Source organism: Eschrichtius robustus, chromosome 10, assembly GCF_028021215.1.
Source record: "Eschrichtius robustus isolate mEscRob2 chromosome 10, mEscRob2.pri, whole genome shotgun sequence".
Taxonomy (NCBI): Eukaryota; Metazoa; Chordata; class Mammalia; order Artiodactyla; family Eschrichtiidae; genus Eschrichtius; species Eschrichtius robustus.
This window is the reverse complement of record NC_090833.1, coordinates 83,558,443-83,577,639: the sequence shown is the minus strand read 5'-3', so window position 1 is coordinate 83,577,639 and position 19,197 is coordinate 83,558,443. Positions and strand designations below refer to the sequence as shown.

The 19,197-nt window shown below is 44.1% G+C and overlaps 1 protein-coding gene across 5 annotated transcripts in view; it reads right to left on the bottom strand.

Annotated features, from left to right (window-relative positions):
* Nucleotides 1-12,553, bottom strand: part of NTRK2 (neurotrophic receptor tyrosine kinase 2) — a 366,665-nt gene extending 354,112 nt beyond the window's left edge. For 4 of the 5 annotated variants that reach the window (XM_068552106.1, XM_068552107.1, XM_068552109.1 and 1 more), the window contains exon 1: nucleotides 12,058-12,385. In XM_068552106.1, the coding sequence (XP_068408207.1) occupies nucleotides 12,058-12,269 (212 nt within the window). In that variant the 5' untranslated portion in view covers nucleotides 12,270-12,385. Of the gene's footprint in view, nucleotides 1-12,057 lie in introns of all 5 variants that reach the window. The other variant, XM_068552108.1, reaches the window with a different exon arrangement.
* Between the last annotated feature and the right edge of the window lie 6,644 nt (nucleotides 12,554-19,197).

The following is a 19,197-nucleotide window of genomic DNA, read 5'->3' as shown; positions in this document are numbered from 1 at the left end:
GCAGTGAATGAAGGAGAGAGAAAGGAGTGTCGATCCAGGGGACACAGGTCTGGGCCAAAGTACTTCAAGTTCTGCATTCTCTTTTGTGAAGGCTCTCCCATTATGGAGATGGATGCCTCAGGCAAGCTTAGCTTAATGCCATTTAACATTTTAAATGCAGAATTAAGTGCCCTTGCTCTAATTCCAAGATCACCAAGCAAGCTTCCAGTTATAATTTGTTCTCTATTATAGATCTGCTAGTGTAGAAAGCAACTGTTATGTTGATCTATTTATTCGGGTCTATGTGACAGTTACATGCTTTGCTATATAGCGATATACTGACAATCTGGTTTGGTTTGGTTTGGTTTTAACCTGAAAAAAAAACAAACAAACAAAAAAAAACTTTGGACTTTATTTTAAGAGACATGGGGAGCCATGGGGCAATTAGAAGCAGTGACATAAGATCAGCATTTTAGAAAGACCACTCTAGCACAGTGTGGTAGGTATATGGGTAGAGAGGGGGCAAGACTGGAGACCAGGATGCCATGTAGGAAGCCGTTGCAGCATTGTAGGCAAAAATGACAGTGGAATGAGTTAACTTTTTGGTTATGTAAGTACTTATTTGATGTTCATTTCCCCTCCCAGACTGCAAGCTTGGTAAGGAGAAGAAACCAGGTCAGTCTTTCTTTCAACCAGATCCCAAGTACTTAGCATGACACAGAGCAGATCCCAGTTAATATCTGTTGGAAGAAAGAATAAACGAGCGAATGAATGTGGGCAGTAGAGATAAAAAGAATTGGACAAACTTAAGAAATATTTAGAGAAGTGAACTGGCAAGACTTGATAATTGAGTGAATACAGGGGTTAAAGGGAGGGAGGAGCCAAGGTTTGGGACATGCAAAACCTTTTGACCAAATGGGCAGTGGCGCCATCCATTAAGATAGGGAACACTGGAGATGGTTTGGGGTGACCATGATGATTTAACTTGGAAATGTCGAGCGTGATGCACTATGACATATCCAAGAGGGATGTTCAGTAGGCAGATGACCCAAAGGTCATCCCTGATAGTTGATGGGGACGATTTTTAGGACATAAGCAGCATGCAGAAAGCAACAGAAGTCACAGGTGAGGATGACATATCCCAGGAAAAGAAGCAGCCCTAGGAAAGAAGCCAAAGAGACATCAACTTTTAGGAGGGAAGCAGAGAAAAGGAAGCCCTTAAGTAAGAAGACTCTCCCTAGCCAGAGGGATAGGGAGAAAACATGGAAAGTTCATTGACACCAAGGCCAAAGAAAAAGGATGCTTCAGGGAGAGTGAGAAATGAGGCCAAGTTCTGCTAAGAAGCAAATAAGAGGACAGAGAAATACTCCTTGGATTTAGTCCTGTAAAGGTCTTTGGAGATGGCAGTGGAGAGCAAGTTTGATGAAGCAGTAGGCTGAGACTGGATTGGGAGGGGAGAAAATAGACACAACGAATACAGCCCAGTCTTCTAAGATCAGGATTGGAAGGGAGAGAGGAAAGGGCTGAGACTAAAGGAAAATGGAAGGAGAGGGGACAGAGCTAAAGGAAAACTTTTCTAAGATGGAAGGGACCTGGTCCTGCTTCAATTCTGATGTTGACAAGAGAAAGAGACTGAAAATACAGATGAGAGAAGGAAAGTCATCAACAGAGAAAAGTTTAAGGGGATGGGATCTGTAATAGAGGTGGAGTGATTAGTTTCAGCCAAAGGCGCTCCAGCCCTTCCCGTCTACCGGAAGGAAAAGGTTAGTTTCAGATACAGGCAGTTTGTTCAAATGGAATATAAGTGGATGAGGCCACAAGAACATCACAAATATTGACAGAGAAAAAATAACCAAACTCAGCTGGGTTACTGCCATCATAGGAAGTAGAAATGGGAATTGCTCACATCCCGTCTACATGTCTACGGCTCCCACTATTAACAGTGCAAAGTATGCACATTTGAAAGGGAGCGCCCTTTGTGATTGGCCCCGTGTCCGGCTGAAGCTGAAACAATCACCACATAAATGTGGGTTTTAGCCTCATGTGCACTGGCTGTCCTTATCACATTATATTAAAATTAGATCTGTCTCTCCCACTAGATATAAACTACTCAGGGGCTTCTTGCTTCCATAAAGTACTTTATTTGTCTGTAGCATCACCAATGTCCTCAATAAACACTAGTTGAACTGAACTAATGTTTGCATGAAGTTTGAATTAGATGGCAGGCAGCCCAAATGACAATCGGGAAACATATTCCAGCCAGAAGGAAAGGAAAAGTTGATGGGGGCAGAAAGATGAGATTTGATTTCAGTGCACATTCCTGCTGTGGGGGGTCATAGAAGATGGAGACTGGCAAAGAGGCAAGCCAGTAAGAGATCCCTCTGGAGCACCACCCACAGGAATGGACCAAGAGTGGGCTGAAACGGTCAGGACACGCCAGAGTGGCGGGTGTTCTGATCAGATGTGAACATAGGGATTAGCTGATGCAATTACCTAAAAGTGCAGGTAGAGAGTAGACGTTAAGAAAACTATCAAAAAAATGTTTGTTTCAATGAGTGGGAAATCTTAGGAGCACCGCCACCCAGGTTGGCAGGGAGCAGGTAACCTGCAAAGCCATCTGACCTGAGCTGCAGAGGTGGACTTAGAGAAACTCACTGAGAGAACTCTGCTGTTTCAGCCACCAAGAGGACTGGCGCAAGCTCTGCGCTGGCCCGGGGGAGGAGGAAAGGACGAATTCCAGGACAGGAAAGGAAACACTGGTGCCCACGGCTGACTGACTCAGAACCACAGAACCTTTCAGAAATCAGCGTCCATCTGAATCCCAACCTTCAGTTTCAGGATTAGGGGACTGGCTGGTGAGATGAAACGGCTCACCCAGGATCCCAGGTTCTGATGCCGTGAGAGTGTGGGTATGAACCCCCACTCCCATCTCCCCATCCAGGTCCCCTTCAGTTACACCAGGTTCCTTTACGCTGCTGCCTCTCTGCCTACATTAACCTTAGCAGGCCAGGTCCAGGTGGAACCATGGTGATGACCCACAGGTCCTGTAACCCAAGATTTCTTCACAATCCACGAAAGGGGCTTTGCAGCCAAGCACCTGCCTGAGTGTGTGTGTGTGCGTCTGTGTCTGTGTGTGCGCGTTGGGGGCAGCGGGGAGGGGGATAAGAAACATCACCAGAAACAGAGGAAGGAGACTGAAGGGTCACAGAGGGAAAAGGCCAAACCTAGAGTTCAAGGACAACACGCCAGAAGCAAAATCTTCCGTGACACTCTGAGTTCAGGGTGACAGCAGAGGGGCTGTGAAGTAAAGCTGAAAGCAGACCAAAAAGGGTATGTGGTTCGGGTTGGTTGAGCTGTTTGGAGAGAGGTGCTTGTTTTTCTATCATGCCTTGCCAGAGAACTTAGCGGCCATCGTGTCAAGCTCTCTGGCCCACCACTCCCCGGCCCCGCACACACACACTGAATGGTAAGTAAGCCCAGGCTCAAGAAGGGAAGCGAGCTGTCCCCACTGCGAGCCACAGTCAGAGAATTTGGGCCCAGACCCCTGTACCACCTCACAGCAGGGAACTCCAGGGCACATGAAGCAGAAACAAATTTTATGACAAAGATTAGAGTTTAGAAGAGCCCACCTTTTAAATTGCACCATATTTCAGAGGTCGAAAAGCAAAATTTTAATGTCTTTTGGTTTAAATGACACTATTGTAGAACTGTTCAAAAATACTTCACTGAAATAAAATTTTTGTTTCTGTTGAGGACTGATCAAGGAGCACAGACACATGGGTTTCTGAGTAGCCAGGTCGGCTAACGGACTCGCTGCTCTAAAGCTCACATATTTCACCCAGAGAAGACCTCTTGTCAGGTCCTCACTGAGAGAAATGCAGAATGATTAAAACAAATTTTTAAAAAGTCTGGGTGGGGATGTAATGTACAGCATGGTGACTATAATCAACAAGACTGTATTATATATTTGAAACTTGCTAAGAGAGTAGATCTTCAAAATTCGCATCACACGAAAAAAAAATGTGGTAACTATGTGTGCTGATGGATGTTAACTAGGTTTACTGTGGTGATCATTTTGCAAAATATGCAAATATTGAATCATTATGTTGCATGCCTGAAACTAATGTAGTGTTGTAAGTCAATTACATCTCAATTTTTTTTAAAGTCTGGATGGTTTAAGGAAGTAAATCCTAAATTGTCAGAAAAATTGTACAATTCAAGATAATTAAGTCTGAAAGGACCACATCTAGTAGAGTTTTATACGTATATGTATATATTCACAGACACATGGTACACACATAAATAGAATTCTAGGGGGTGTGTCTGTCTGTCCAAGAAATTATTGGGATATGAAGATTACAGGAAAGGGTGGGGTACTAGATAGCAATAGGTCATTATTTGCAGTAAAAAAGGGAACTGTAAATGATGTGTGATTATTAAAATTTTTACCCTATACTAGAAGATGCCATATTCCCAAGGACCTACAAATCATTTATCTTTTAATAGTATAACAGGTTACAAAGGAGGAGATGATGGTAGAAGGGAAAAGACATGGATGAAACCTCAGTCCACCTCCTTCCCACTGCCATGCTGTTTAACTTGTGAACATTTATTTGAATATCTACTCCTCCTAAAATTGCTTGTACTCTCAAGGCGAAATTTGGGCAGGTGGGGCTGAGCAGACAAAGCCCTAAGCGAGACACTGGATAAAATTCTCTCCTGAATTATTCTCCGCTTGACCAGAGAGCCCTGGGCAAGCCAATCAACCTGACAGTCTCTCCGAGGCTGTCAGGACCTTCCCACCTACTTCAGAGCGAGGTTTTAAACCTAAATAAGCAGATGTCTGTAAAGTGCTTTCCAGGCCCCTTGGGGAGAAGCCCTGCGTGAAACCAGAGGTATTGTGTATGTCTCAGAAGTGTGCTCATAACTGGAAAAGCCTTAGTGCAGGCCGCGTACAACATACAAAATGGTAGCAGAATGAATTCTGAATGTGAGTCCACACCCCTTAAGCTTGCTCACTGGCTCAGCCATCAATCTTGGGGCAGTGAGAAGTCAGGAGAAAAGAGAAGGCTGGAAAGAATAGTACTCTCTGGCCACAGGGCTTTCATGGGAGCTAAGATGGACTTTGTACACAGGGCTGTGGGTTCCTCCACGTACATAACCACCCCTGACTGTGGCGAGGACTCCAGGGCAGCAGCCTCCATTCTGTTCTGTCCGCTCTGCCCTCCCTCCTATCCCAACCTACCAAGATGGTCCAGCAGGTGCAAAGTCAGCGTCCCCCACTGCAGCCAACTCATGAAGGCTTTTCTCTGTAGCCTGACTTTGTGTATGCATTACTTACAGAAGAGGAAGACTTAAAATTAAAACAAACAAACACACTCACAGTAAAGTAAACAAAAAAACTGTATTTCTTCCCATGTAAAGATCAAGTCATTGTTTTGGGATCAGTAGCTCATAAACTTTTTAACTGCTTTGTCTCCAGTGGAGACGGGTTCACGTGGACTTAGCCAGACCAAGGTTGTCTTCACATCTCTGATGCTTCTCAGATGGTGAGTTCAAGTCAGTCCAAGGACACAGAACAGAGGGGAGGCATCCTAAAGTGAGGGCCTTGGCACTTCGGGATGCCAGGAGGAAGCTTCTAGGCCCCACGATGTCTTTAATGCACCATGGCCTTAAAAGCGACTCTCTTCACTGCCCCTTGTTCATGCGGAGGAGGTTGGAGCAGAGTATTTCTAGGGCCCCTTTTCCTTCCGTGATTCTGATTTTAAGTGACCCTGTGACCTTGGTCTCATCAGCCCAGCACTAACATGCCACGAGTCTTCTGAGCAGCTCACATTTAAAAAGACACGGATGTCCTCTGAAATAACCTATATGGGAAAAGAATCTTTAAAAAAAAGTGGATATATGTATATGTATAACAGATTCACTTTTCTGTACACCTGAAACTAACACAACATTGTAAATCAACTATATTCCAATAAAAATCATCAAAAATAAAATTTTTTTAACATCTTTATTGGAGTATAATTGCTTTATCATGTTGTGTCAGTTTCTGCTTGATAACAAACTGAATCAGCTATATGTATACATATATGCCCATATCCCCTCCCTCTTGAGTCTCCCTCCCACCCTCCCTATCCCACCACTCTAGGTGGTCACAAAGCACCGAGCTGATCTGCCTGTGCTTCCCACTAGCTATCTGTTTTATATTTGGCAGTGTATATATGTCAATGCTACTCTCTCACTTCATCCCAGCTTACCCTTCCCCCTCCCCATGTCCTCAAGTCCATTCTCTACGTCTGCGTCTTTAAAAATAAAATTTTTTAGAAAGACATGGATGGCTTGGAGAATTCAGAGCAGACACTGAAAACATGCACATAGGACATGATGACACTAAAAGTCCTCAGATTCTCTCACTGCTGGGCTCTGAGCGCACAGCACCACTATTACTTGATAGCTGATGTACAAACTGCACTTCCTCCTGAACCAAAGCTTTGCAGAGCTTCAGGATCAGAGCATGGAATCCAAAGCCCTAGGTTTACATCTGACAAGCTCAGGCCCAGAGACATTAAGGAGCTGTTTCAAGATCAGGTAACTCCTGACTCCAGCTTTCTATAACATCTGGGGTTCTTTGGAAATATGTAAGCTTAGTACCTATGCATTATTTTTCTTCCCAGCTTTAGAACAAACACATGCATTCATTCACTCCTTCATCTCTGAGATGAATATTTACGACTTCCCAGTCCTTTGGACAGCCCAGAGAGCAAAGTGAGTGGTGAGAAGGCATCCTGATTATGTGGGATCTGGACACAGGGAGGGGGAAGGGTAAGCTGGGATGAAGTGAGAGAGTGGCATGGACATATATACACTACCAAATGTAAAATAGGTAGCTAGTGGGAAGCAGCCACATAGCACAGTGAGATCAGCTCGGTGCTTTGTGACCACCTAGAGTGGTGGGATAGGGAGGGTGGGAGGGAGACGCAAGAGGGAGGAGATATGGGGATATATGTATATATATAGCTGATTCACTTTGTTATAAAGCAGAAACAAACACACCGTTGTAAAGCAATTATACTCCAATAAAGATGTTAAAAAAATAAAAATAAAAATAAAGAAATCAAATATGCAGCTAAAATTATCAGGCCACTGCAGAGCTCAGATCTCTGCCACCTGGGTAATGAGATTTGTGTTTTAAAGACTTAGCCCAAATAGATTATGACAATGATCGATCAACTATTAACAAGGCTCAGGTTTTTTCTATCCCTTTCTTTCTCTCACACACATCAAACGAGAAAAAAATCGCCCTGTCTAAATAACCACTCCCCCAAATCATCCAATTGATTTGTAAACACTAAGAAGAACCAAAAATTGGTATTGCTCTAAGGAGCAGCAGGTTCAATGCCACATTCTACCCTATGGTTTTTGAACCTATAAGAAGGTCTCTAGAGAAGTGGTAAAGTTAGTTGGAGGGATAATGTCAGGGTATGATATTCAGTAATGGCTTGATAATGTTTCTCTTCCTAACAGGGAAGATGAGCAATGAGTTAAAACAGGAGGCACTTGCTTGGTACCAAAGGTTAAAAAAAAAAAAGGAAAGGAAGGAAGGAAGCAAGGGAGAAAGAAAAAAAGAAAGAAAGAAAGAAAGAAAGAAAAGAAAAGAAAGAAAGAAAGAAAGAAAGGAAAGAAAGAAAGAAAGAAAGAAAGAAAGAAAGAAAGAAAGAAAGAAAAGAAAAGAAAGAAAGAAAGAAAAGAAGAAAAAGAAAACTAAAACAGAAAAAGAAAAGAAATTCAATTCCCTTTCCCCAGCTAAACAAAAACTCTAGGTTTTATAGCCCTATGACCTAGAGATAGTCAAAGAAATCATACAGAATGTTCCTGGGGAGAAAGAGACCTCAACTCTCAGCTGCTCAGCCAACTTTTCAGCTTAGAAAATGTCTTTACAAGGGAATATTGAAACAACACAAACAGAGGTTTATGGGATAGAAACAGTGAAAGATCTTAAACAGAACTAAACACAGTGCTTGAGAGCTATGACCACATCATCTCAACTTCCCATTACTTGCTTCTAATAGCATATAACCCAGGCTCTTCTCTTAACTCTAGTGCTCCGAATTCCCATAAGGAAATATCACTTTTCGGAGAAGAAAAAAAAATCAAACACATTTTCCTGTATAGTCAATGAGAGGTGATGGAAAGGGGGTGGTGGAAGAAAGTAGGATCAGAAGGTCAGGGGATCTTTCAGTTGTTTTACTCAATGTAATAAAAACCTCCTCGATGTAGAGATAGAAGGTATGAAACTAAGAAGATTTCAAATGGTTGTGCTGAGCTGAATTCTGTAAATACCTTCACCAGGAAGACAACATGCTTTCAACTCCAGCTTGCAAGTTGTATTGAATAATGAATGATGTAAATAAGACCACCTTATTTATTAATAAGTCCAGTGTGGCTTATGCAAGCACACTCAAAACTTAGTCTGTGGTTCTTAAATGCATGTAAAGCACAATTCAAGGTTCTAGAAGCCCCAATGGAGGGGCTGAGAAGTAATATCAGAGTAATAAAATCTGATGCCTTTCACTGAATCCTTATAATGGGTCCAGAATTTTTTTTAGTACAATTAATTGCCGTGGAAAAGCTTACTAAGGTGAGAGAGCCAAAATCAATGGGTTAATGACACAACATTACAGCTGCTTAACCAAGCCAACAATAAATTGCATACAGAGGCTCTGGCAGCAGAGGCTACAAATTCTATTTATGTTGTACTAAGAGGAAAAATATTAGACTGGTCTCCAAATATTAATCCAAAATCAGCAAATGTCACCGAAGAAAATTAGAAATAAAAGGTCATTGCTGGTCTTCATAAAATATGGGCAATATAAAAATGCCCTTTCACAACCATGTGAATATACTTAACACTTCTGATATGGCAGATTTTATGTCATGTGTTTCTGACCACAATTTTTAAAAATCCATGACCTATTTTACATTTTTACCATACCTTTTACCACTAGGTGAGACAGAACTTGTCCTTTGCAAAGCATTTTGCCACATTCTGAGACTTAAAGGTCTGGTTACATAACTCCAACCACAGACTTTACTCTTGAATCCCATTTATATGTGACAATAGTATTGTTTGTAAATTTAACTTAGCACTGTTTTGGTGTAACCATCTCCAAATAACAGAAGCTGGCTCATACTGGCAGTGTGATGTTAGGCAGCTGTGATGTGTATCTATAGACAGATATAGATCTAGACAGGGGCCACATTAGTGGGTAAAGAGTATGAGACAGATACTGTGAAGGGGAGATTTTTAATAAAATAGGTTCAAACAGTGACTGAAAACGAAATGTCAGCATGGCTTACGCATATAGAATCAAAAAATAAAATCCTCTCCCTTAATTAGTCTGTACATATATTTTTAAAATGTTCTACCACAGGCTCTCTCTGCACCTTAAAAGGCACAATGGTTGTGCTTTCCCCCCAAGATATAGATATTAAAAGATTTACTATTTTTAAATGATAGGGTAAACTGTTGTTTCAGCAAGTTCTAATCACGGTTTATTTAGTTACATTGGTCCTATTTTAAAAAGATAGAAACATATAATTTCAGCTAAACGCCATTAAACTAGAACTTTAAAACAGGTTATTTTAGGAATACCATTGGGTCTAATAACAAAGTTAAAAAAAAAAGTGTAATTTGGTTTCAACTGCAGCTGGTATCCACTGGCCGAGAATTTAAAAGCTGTTTAAGCAAATATTAATATGTAAGAAAGACAGCACAGATGGTGTCATATAAGGATGAGAGTGAAACAAGCCCTACCACTGATGTCACTTTGATATCAAAGCAGCAAAATTCAAAATAATTATACAAAGTGCTTTCCAAACAAGGATTTCAATACATTTTACAGATAAAGACACTGGGACACAAACTGCCCAGGCTCAAATAAAGCTGAGGGAATGAGCAGACAAAAGTACTTTTTCTCAGAGCTCACCCCTATCAGCCTGACTCATGTTTCTAACCTAATTCTCCATCATGAACACTTAGCCTACACACCTCTCTGTTCTATCAATCTCAGTGGATTTTCAAATCAAAAGAAGAAAATGAATAGAAATTAGGAGTTATGATTAGCCATTATTAAATGGATAACTGTGACAAATGCTTTGGTAAATGTAAAAAAAAAAAAAAAAATTAGGCCTGAAAACAGGAACCTGCCATCAGATAAAAAAGCAACAAAAATTGTAAGAACTAATACATGAAAGCTCTACTCAAGTCTGTTAATTTCATATACATCAGGCAGCTAAGACAACTAAGGGATAAAATAATATTTCTTAAATTTATAGAGTTTTATTTTTCCTCCAATTATGGCCTTAAAAAGTACTAAAATGAAAAAAAATAAGCCCTAGCTTTCCTCCTTCATTATGTATCTATCACCTAATACAGAATTTATAAACAATCACAAAAGAAAACAACATCTAACTGTATACAGACACTCCCCACGGCCTCAAAATAGTCTGAAGGGCTCTGAATTCCATATGGCTTCCTCCATCTGACTACTGACACCCCATCTCATGAAAAAGATACAGATCCTGACAAAGGGCCACGGACACTTTGACCAGCCTGGCGCGCTTCCACCAGCCCAAGCCAGGGCCAGCGCAGTCGGGGCCCTACCCACCCTTCCTCTCCAGCCCTGCCTCTGCTCTCCTTGCCAAAACGATTGCCATCCGAGCATCCCAGAGCCAGCCTGACAGTTGGCTGCTCCCGGCACATCTCAGCACTGCTGCGCCGGCACGTTTCTGCTCGGTTCTGTTGTCATTGCCTTCTGCCTGAGCCTTCTAACACGAGCATCACCGGCAGAACAAACAACAGAGACTGGGAAGGTCTCTTACTTACATTAAAAAACAGGTTGTCTCGGTCAACTACGTTGGCACAACCAGGGCGGGCGTTATCCGTGGGGGGGGGAAATGCATGCGCACTCGCCAACCGGAAGGCCACAGCCCAAGCCCTACTTTCAGGGCTGCCTATCGTGGTGTCAAACAGCCTCAAGAAAACCAGGAGAAACTTGGCCTTATAATCCTCTATATGGATGAATAAAATCTCATGTCAATGAAACATATAAAATGGCAAAGTCCCTGGTTGGAGGGGGGCGGGCAAGGAATCTCTAATAGAGGGGACAGGGGCACGTTGGAGAAAGGACTGGTGAATTCCTCCTTGGTGATGGATTTGTCACAAGGCATCAGAAGAGGAGGACAGAAATACATAATTCTGCTTCTGCATTCGACCAGGACAAGCTCAAGCATTTCCAGGGACCTAGGGGTCCCAGGCTAAAGCAGCATTCATCAGAGTATTACACACTGTTTTATCATCCAACTTCGTCCTGGGGAACTATTCAATGGGCGATTAAGATTTATAATCCAAATGGTCTCAAAATTATATCTCTGGGAAGTCAAGTCCAAATTAAATCAGACCAGGCTTTTAGGCTTCCAACGATCACATTTTCTCTTTTGAGTCAGTGCATTTCAACTCTCAGAACTTCTCCTCTTACAGATCATTTTCAAGGCCATCTCTGGATGCAATCTCCTAAGCCAAATCTGATATATAAAATGAAAAGGGAAATTGGTGAACTCCAAACCTCAGAGAACGAAGCTAAGCGGGGGAGACTCTAACTTCCTTCAACAGATTTTTCAAAAGTTAATTATTTTAACCTCCTTTCTCATAAATATTACTGGAACTTCTCCTAACACAATATACACAGAGCGCCTTATGAAACAAAAATATCCAAAACTAAGTTATTGCATATGGAAAACCTAAAGCACACCCAGCAAGGCTTTGAAATATAAAGTGCATAGGAATATAATATAGTAGACATATATTGTTTGGAACATTTTAAATTGTCACACTTCTCGTGTCAGCAGCCCCAAGGCAGTGAAACAGGTAACTGACAGGTGGTCCAGCCCTGCACCTCTCATCTCTGACTTCTCCCCAGACTTGAAACAACGTTCATGCCCAGGACGGACCCGCCTGGCCAGCCCCGGCCCTAGAGGCCAGGAGAGGAGGAAGGAGGAAGAGCACCAGCAACTCACATTTCGGTGATGTTCTCGGGGTCTGCACTGGAAGACTCCAGCCTCGGAAATGCCACGATGCCAGGAGAAGGGTCGCTGCACCAGATCCGAGAGGCGCTGCATTTGCAGGATGTGGGACAGGCAAGAGCGGCCCTCCAGAAGCCCACGATCAGCCAGCAGAAGCCCCAGAGCCGCGCCATGGCGGGCCCATGCCACCTCGTCCAGGACGACATTCCTAGCCACCAGTGCCAGCCCGTCAGACTGAGTACGTGTCCCTGCGCGGCACCGGCCGGCCTCCCCTGCCGGTGTTGGGTGGCCTTTGCCCCGCTCGCCGCTGTCTCCTCTCGGTGCTCGTCTCAGGCGTGCAGAGCCGCGCGTGTCCGGGGCTGAGCGTGTCCTGGCGGACGGCACCGTTCACAGTGGCAGGGGCATCCCGGGCCTCCTCACAGGGGGCGCTACCGCCGCTCGGGGCTCCGCCGCGGCTGCCGCTGCATGGCCCGGCGAGCCGAGCACCGGCCCGCGGCGCTCCCGGGACGCTCTAGCGCGCAGGCTCCTGGCTAGACTCGCGCTGGGATCCGGGACGCACCTCGGGGCTGAGGACAAACAGACACGCGTAAGACTGAGCTGAAGATCCCATATACCACGAATTGGGGTACTCTCCCTCCGCGCTCGCGTCACCCCCACCCCGAGCCCAGCCGGGGACTGTGGATGGATGAGTGCCCAGCTCCGGCCCCAGGAATAAACTGGCCCCTCGATGGCACTGTCGCCGCGGGGCCTCCAGTGCGCTCACTCTCTCCCTGAGCCTGAGGTTGAGGGAGGGGAAATAGGGCAAGGGTCCCCGCGACAGGATTCCATGGCACGGGCCAGGGGTAGGACCCTTTAAAGGGAGACGCGGAGACTGCCAGGGACGATGGTTCCGCGACGGGACTCCCGAATGATGCTGCAGAATCCGCCACGGCCCCTGGGCGCAGGGGGCGCGGGCAGGTGGCGCGGCGCGTCCCACCTGGGGAGCCGCCGCGGCCGCCCCAGCGGGGGGACTGTGAGGGCCGAGACGACGGAGGGCACTGTCCGCGCTGCTCACCCGGGCTCTGGCACCTACCGCCCGCCGGCGGCGCCTGGGTCCAGGCTCCTCCTGCCTCTGGGCACGGAGCTCGGAGAGCGCGAGCGAAGGAGCGAGCGAGGCTCCTGCTCCAACCCAATTCCGGGAGCCGCCGCCGCCGCCGCCGCCTCTGCTACTGCTGGTGAAGTGACGTGAGGGCTGACGCAGAGCAGGGGCAGAAACTCCAGAAAATTAGTCTGAAATCCAAAAACACACACGCTCATACACACACAAACCCATAACACCCTCCAGACAAAAGCAACAGGGAGAGGAGGGGAATCTGGGGGCGAGCGGAGAGGAGGGAGGCATCGGTGCCACTGGCCAGAAGCAGACAGCAGCAGCATGTGGGAGTTCACACACGCGCACACCCGCACACAGCCCGGCCGTATAGACGCGCGCGCCTGTGTGTGCATGTGTGTGCGTGCATTTAGATCCAGGTACCTTTGAGATGAACCGTTGCTCCGCTCTGACGCCTCCCAGTCCCTAATTCACACCACGGTCTCTTCTAATAACGCAGTAGAGGCCGTGTCCTTTTTTGAAATGGAAACCGGTCTCGGTTCAGCTCTGAAAAATGCGCTGATTCTTATTATAGGAATCCTCCCTCCCTTCTCCCTCCCGGCTGCATTCTCCTTTCCCATCCTGCCTAAAAGGGAGGACGAGCTATCCTAAAAATAAATAAATATTGTAAACACAAAAACGTGTCCAGCATTGGTAACCAAGGATAACCGCCCCCATTCCGGGCCATCTATTTGGGGATCGGTGTTTTTGGAGGGTCTTCCTGTTGGTGCTTTGGCAGAGGAAGGGGAGTCTCCAAACCCAACTCTAGCTCTCTAAGTGGGTCTTTTTCCTGCTGTTTTTTGGCATCACAGGCCCGGGAAACAGAGACATGTGAGGGGAAGGGAGCGCGCCTGACGCGTATTGGGTTCCCTAAATGCGCGGCAGCAACGCTGGCCTGTCCGATGTGTGGCGCCGCGTCATTTTCTCTCATCCTTCAACCTGGCAGGATGCAGCCATTCCCAGATCTTAGCTTCATTCCCCGCGATGCCCACCCCCACGCGGGGCACCCAGAGCCCTTGCTCCCCTGCCGTACCTTGCGCCTTTTCGGGTGTGCGCGGGTGTGCGCGAACGCGTGCCCTGCGCCCGCGCTGCCCGGAGCACGACATACATCCAGCTACTGAGAAGCCCGGCGCAGGCAGAGCCTCGGGATCTCACTAGGGACAAATGAGGCGATCCGGGAGGGTCGGGTGACAAACCGTAACTGCTCTGCGGGCGCAGTTAAATGATGGCTGCGGGGCATTCGCAAGCCTTGTCTGAGAATCCGTCTTCCCATTTGCGGCTCGGAGAGTCTGTTTTTCCGCAGTCATTTAAAAGGGAACTGGGAAAATGCACCGCAGTGCCTCACACTTCCGAGGGCTCTGGTGCCCCCGCGCGGGAAGAGAGCGCCCGGCACGCTTGGGAGCACCAACCCACTGCCGCGGCCGCGCCGGGTACTGCGCGGGGGGCGCGCTCTGGCTCCAGATGCGCCACCGGCGGCGCCCGACGCGTGCGCGCCCCTGCCCGACTCGAGCTCGGCTCTCCAGTCCTCGCCTAGCTTCCACCCCGGGAAAAGGCGGGCTACCCTCCGCGCGAAAAAGGGCGACGGGATGGGATCTCATCCAAAAGATAAGAATGGTCACCAATCTGTCCGAAGATGCTTGGGGTGGGCAGGATCGAGAACCCCGAACGTCAAAGTGAATGCTCAGATCTCGGCAACGCCTTAAATATTACAAGGGAACTGAAAGCATTTAGTGGGGCTTTTCGTACAGACCCTGGGCGCTGAGTGTAAGCGGGAATCCTTGCGCAGCATCCAAAAATCTCGTTTCAGGGCGGGAAGACAAGGCCAGTAGGCCTTCCTCTCTCCACCATCACTCGGCTGTGACACGCATTGGATGCTGAATGGCCAGGCTGAAGTTCATTTCTATGCTCTGCCCCTGCTGGGTGAGGATGTGCCAAAGTAGGGAAGCCAAGGGCAAAACTGTCTTGGTCCAGGTCATACCATAACACTCCTCCTCCTGTCTTGCCAGTGTCCTTAATGGAGCTGCCCTTGCGGAACACCTGGGGGAAGAGTGTGTGCAGAAATACCCACATCTCTCTCACACCTCCACTCTCATCCCATTTTTTCCCAGAAATGGCCCATTTGCACCCTAGTGGCTGCAAACTGTCAGTGCAACATCCAAAGGACAGTTTTAGAGTGGTGTGCAAACCAGAAGATTCTAATTATGTTGGGATATTTTTAGAATTTGTATTATAATAGATACATAATACTATTATATTTAGATTCTAAATATGCCCCCACTGAATTTCTCTCACTTAAAATTAAAACTGGCGGCCCCACTTCTAATCACCCTTCCCTTCCTGCCCTGTTTCTTCTATAGTACTTACCATCTTTTAACAGATTATTTACTTATTATATTTACTATTTATTGTATCTCTCCCAGTAGAATGTAAACTGCATGAAAGCAAGGATCTTTATTTTTTCATTAACACATCTCAAGGATGTAGTAGGTATTCAACTATATGTGTGTGTGTTTAATGAAATAAACTGAAGTTGAGATTCCTCAAACAGGCCATCCACATTCTCACTTTTTTTTTTCTTTTCTTTTCTTTTTAAAAAAATATTTATTTGTTTATTTGTCTGCGTCGGCTCTTAGTTGGCACCTGCCAGATCTTCATTGCCACATGCAATGAAGCGAGCTCTTCCTTGCAGCTCGCTGGGCTTCTCTCTAGTTGTGGCACGTGGGCTTAGTTGCCCCAGGACATGTGGGATCTTAATTCCCTGACCAGGGATGGAGCCCGCGTCGGGGAACTAAGAAGGCAGATTCTTAACCACTGGACCACTAGGGAGTCCCCACATTCTCACTTTCTTAACCTCTAACCCTGCAAGTCTATCTGAATGATCATCCCTGGACACCTTCCTTCCTGTCTCCACAGTCTTCCCTGTGCCTGTGCTGTGAAAACTCACAGCATTTCTTGAAGCCTGACTTTCTGCCTTCTCTAGTGGCCAGGTATGTTCTGGCACTAGGTCAGGGAAGGCTTCCCTCTGGTTCAGGCTGGTACCTCAACATTTTCATGCACAGTGCCTGAAACACACTGGGCAATCAGTAACTGTTTCTCAACCCATAGAATTATGAATCTATCTCAGTTTAAGACCTACAAGGTATTTCACAGAGATATCATGGATTCTCAGACCATGGCTTTGTAGGTGATAGTGAACATTTTTCAGGTGGACAAAATAAAACAGAGATAATTTTCCCTAGATCATATGAACTCTTCAAGGCAGAGATGGAGACTAAGTATTGCAGACTCTTGCCTGTACTGGACCATGATGTACCTGGAACAATGTTTCTCAAACTATTTTCACCATGGCCTACAGAAAGAAATGCCTTTTATATCACAATCCAAGGCACACATACACATATGCATGTAACTAAAAAAAAGTTTCACTAAACAAAACTTATTTTCTCTTAATGCATGGAATACAATGATATTTTGTTTTCTATTTTATACCATTTCATTTTCTAGTGCTTGTAATAACACAATAAATTCATTTTAACATTCAATAGTGGGTTATTAAAACAGAAACAGAAATACTGCCAGTTTCTGCTTCTGACTAAGATGGAGTAATAGGGAACATTTAACCTCCCAATCAAACCAGCAACACACTGAACAAAACACCTGAAACAACAATTTTCAGGACAGTGGACACAAGACAATGAAGGCTGTGGCTCAGGGTGAGGGAACCCAGACAGAGTCCAACTCCCTGCGTTAACGAGATATAGCTGAGAGTCCAGGGAAATCAAGGAGGGCAGAGTTCACAAGGACAGAGTAGCAGGGAAGAGAGTGATGTAGAGAGAGAGCACCCCAGAGGTCTGCAGAAGGTCCCTCTTAAATATTCAGTGAAGTACTGATTAGCACATGCAGGTAATGAAACTACCTGAGGGGCGGGGAAAGAAAAGATAAAAGGGAACAGAGTCAAAGAAACATTCAGAAGGGAAATTGAAAATACCACATATCAGAATTTGTGCTCAATAAAGCTGGGGAAAAAAGGCAGAAGTTAAACAAATTTTTTAGAAAAAGAATGTATGGGATGCCACTAAAGCATCTTCAGGTATTTAGGAGGAATTCTATAGCACTAAATGCCCGAAAAGAAGAAAGGTCTCTAACCAATGACCTCAATTTCCACCTTAAGAAACCAGAAAAAGGAGAACAAATTAAACACAAAGTAAACAGGAGAGAGGAATGGAAAACAATGCAATAAAACAAAAAACAGAAAAACAAGAGAGAAAAATCTATGAAACCAAAAGCTGATTCTTTGAGAAGATGAGTAAAATTGATAAACCTCTAGCCAGACTGACCAGGAATGAAAGAGAGAAGACATAAATTATCAATAACAGGAATGAAAGAAATGACAACACTGGAGAGTCTATGGATATTAAAGGAATAATAAGAAAATATTGTGAACAACGCTATCCAGATAAAGCTGACAATTTAAATGAAATGAGAGATAAAAGCTAACAAAGCTCACTATAGAAGCAATAGGTTACCTGAATAGTCCTGTATCTATTTCAGAAGTTAAATTTATAGTTTAAAATCTTCCTATAAGAAAACTCCAGACACAAGTGGCTTCACTGGTGAATTCCACAAAATAATTAAGGAAAAATAAGACCAGAAAATGAATAGTACCAAAATATACCAGGAAAATGAAGAGGAAGGAACACTTTCCAACTCATTCCGTGAGCCCAGCATTGCCTTGATACCAAAATCAGACAAAGACATTACAAGAAAAGAAAACAACAAAGCAATATCCCTCATGAATATAAGTGCTAAAATTCTAAACAAAATTTCATCAAATTGAATCCAGCAAAACACCGTACATCCAAAAACATCATGATCAAGCAAATGAATTTTAGTTTAATATTTAAAAATCAATCAATGAAATTTACCATATTTGCAGACTAAAAAGCTAAAATTATATCACCATTTCAAAAGACACAGAAAAAGTATTTGACCAAATCCAACATCTATTCCTGAAAACTCTTGGCAAACTAGAAATAAAAGGTAATATCCTCAACTGATAAACTGAATCTACAAAAGAACCCTACAGCTAACATTATGCTTAAAGTGGAAGACAGAATGCTCTTTCCCAAATATCAAGAAGGAGACAAGGATATCCACTTTCACCATTTCTATTCAACATTCTGCTAGAGATTCTAGTGGGTGCAATAAGTCGAGAAATATAAATAAAAACCATCCATATTGGAAAAGAAGAATAAAGCTACCTTTATAAACAAACGACATGATCTCCTACATAGAAAATCCAATAGAATCTACAAAAAAAGCTATTCATATTAATAAGTGAATTATCAAGTTTGCAGGATACAAGTTAAACATTTACAATTAATTGTATCATATACTAGCAACAAAAAAATCAGGAATTAAATTTTTTATATAATACTAATTACAATAGCATAAAATATAAAATACTTAGAAATAAAGCACAATATATAAAAGGAAAAATGGATTAATTGGATTTTATAAAAATCAATAATTTCTGCCCTTCAAAACACGCTTTTAAGAGAATGAAAATAAAAGCCCAAAACTGGGAGACATATTTGCAAATCATATATCTAATAAAGGGCTTGTGGAGAGTTTATAAAGAACTCTCACAACTTAATAATAATAAACAATTTTAAAAGTGTGCAAATGATTTCAACATACACTTTACCAAAGAAGGTATACAGGTGGCAAATAAGCACACGAGAAGATGTTCAACATCATTAGTCACTGGGGAAATGCAAATTAAAACTACAATGAGATACCTACATCTCATTGTAATTTTAGAATGGCTAAAATTAAAAAGACTCACCACATCAAGTGTTGGCGAGAATATGGAGCAACTGGAACTCTCATACACTGCTGCTAGGAGAGTAAAATGACACAACCACTTTGGAAAAGTAGAACAGTTTCTTAAAAATTGAAGCATACACCTACCATGTGATCCAGCCATTCCACTTCTATGAATT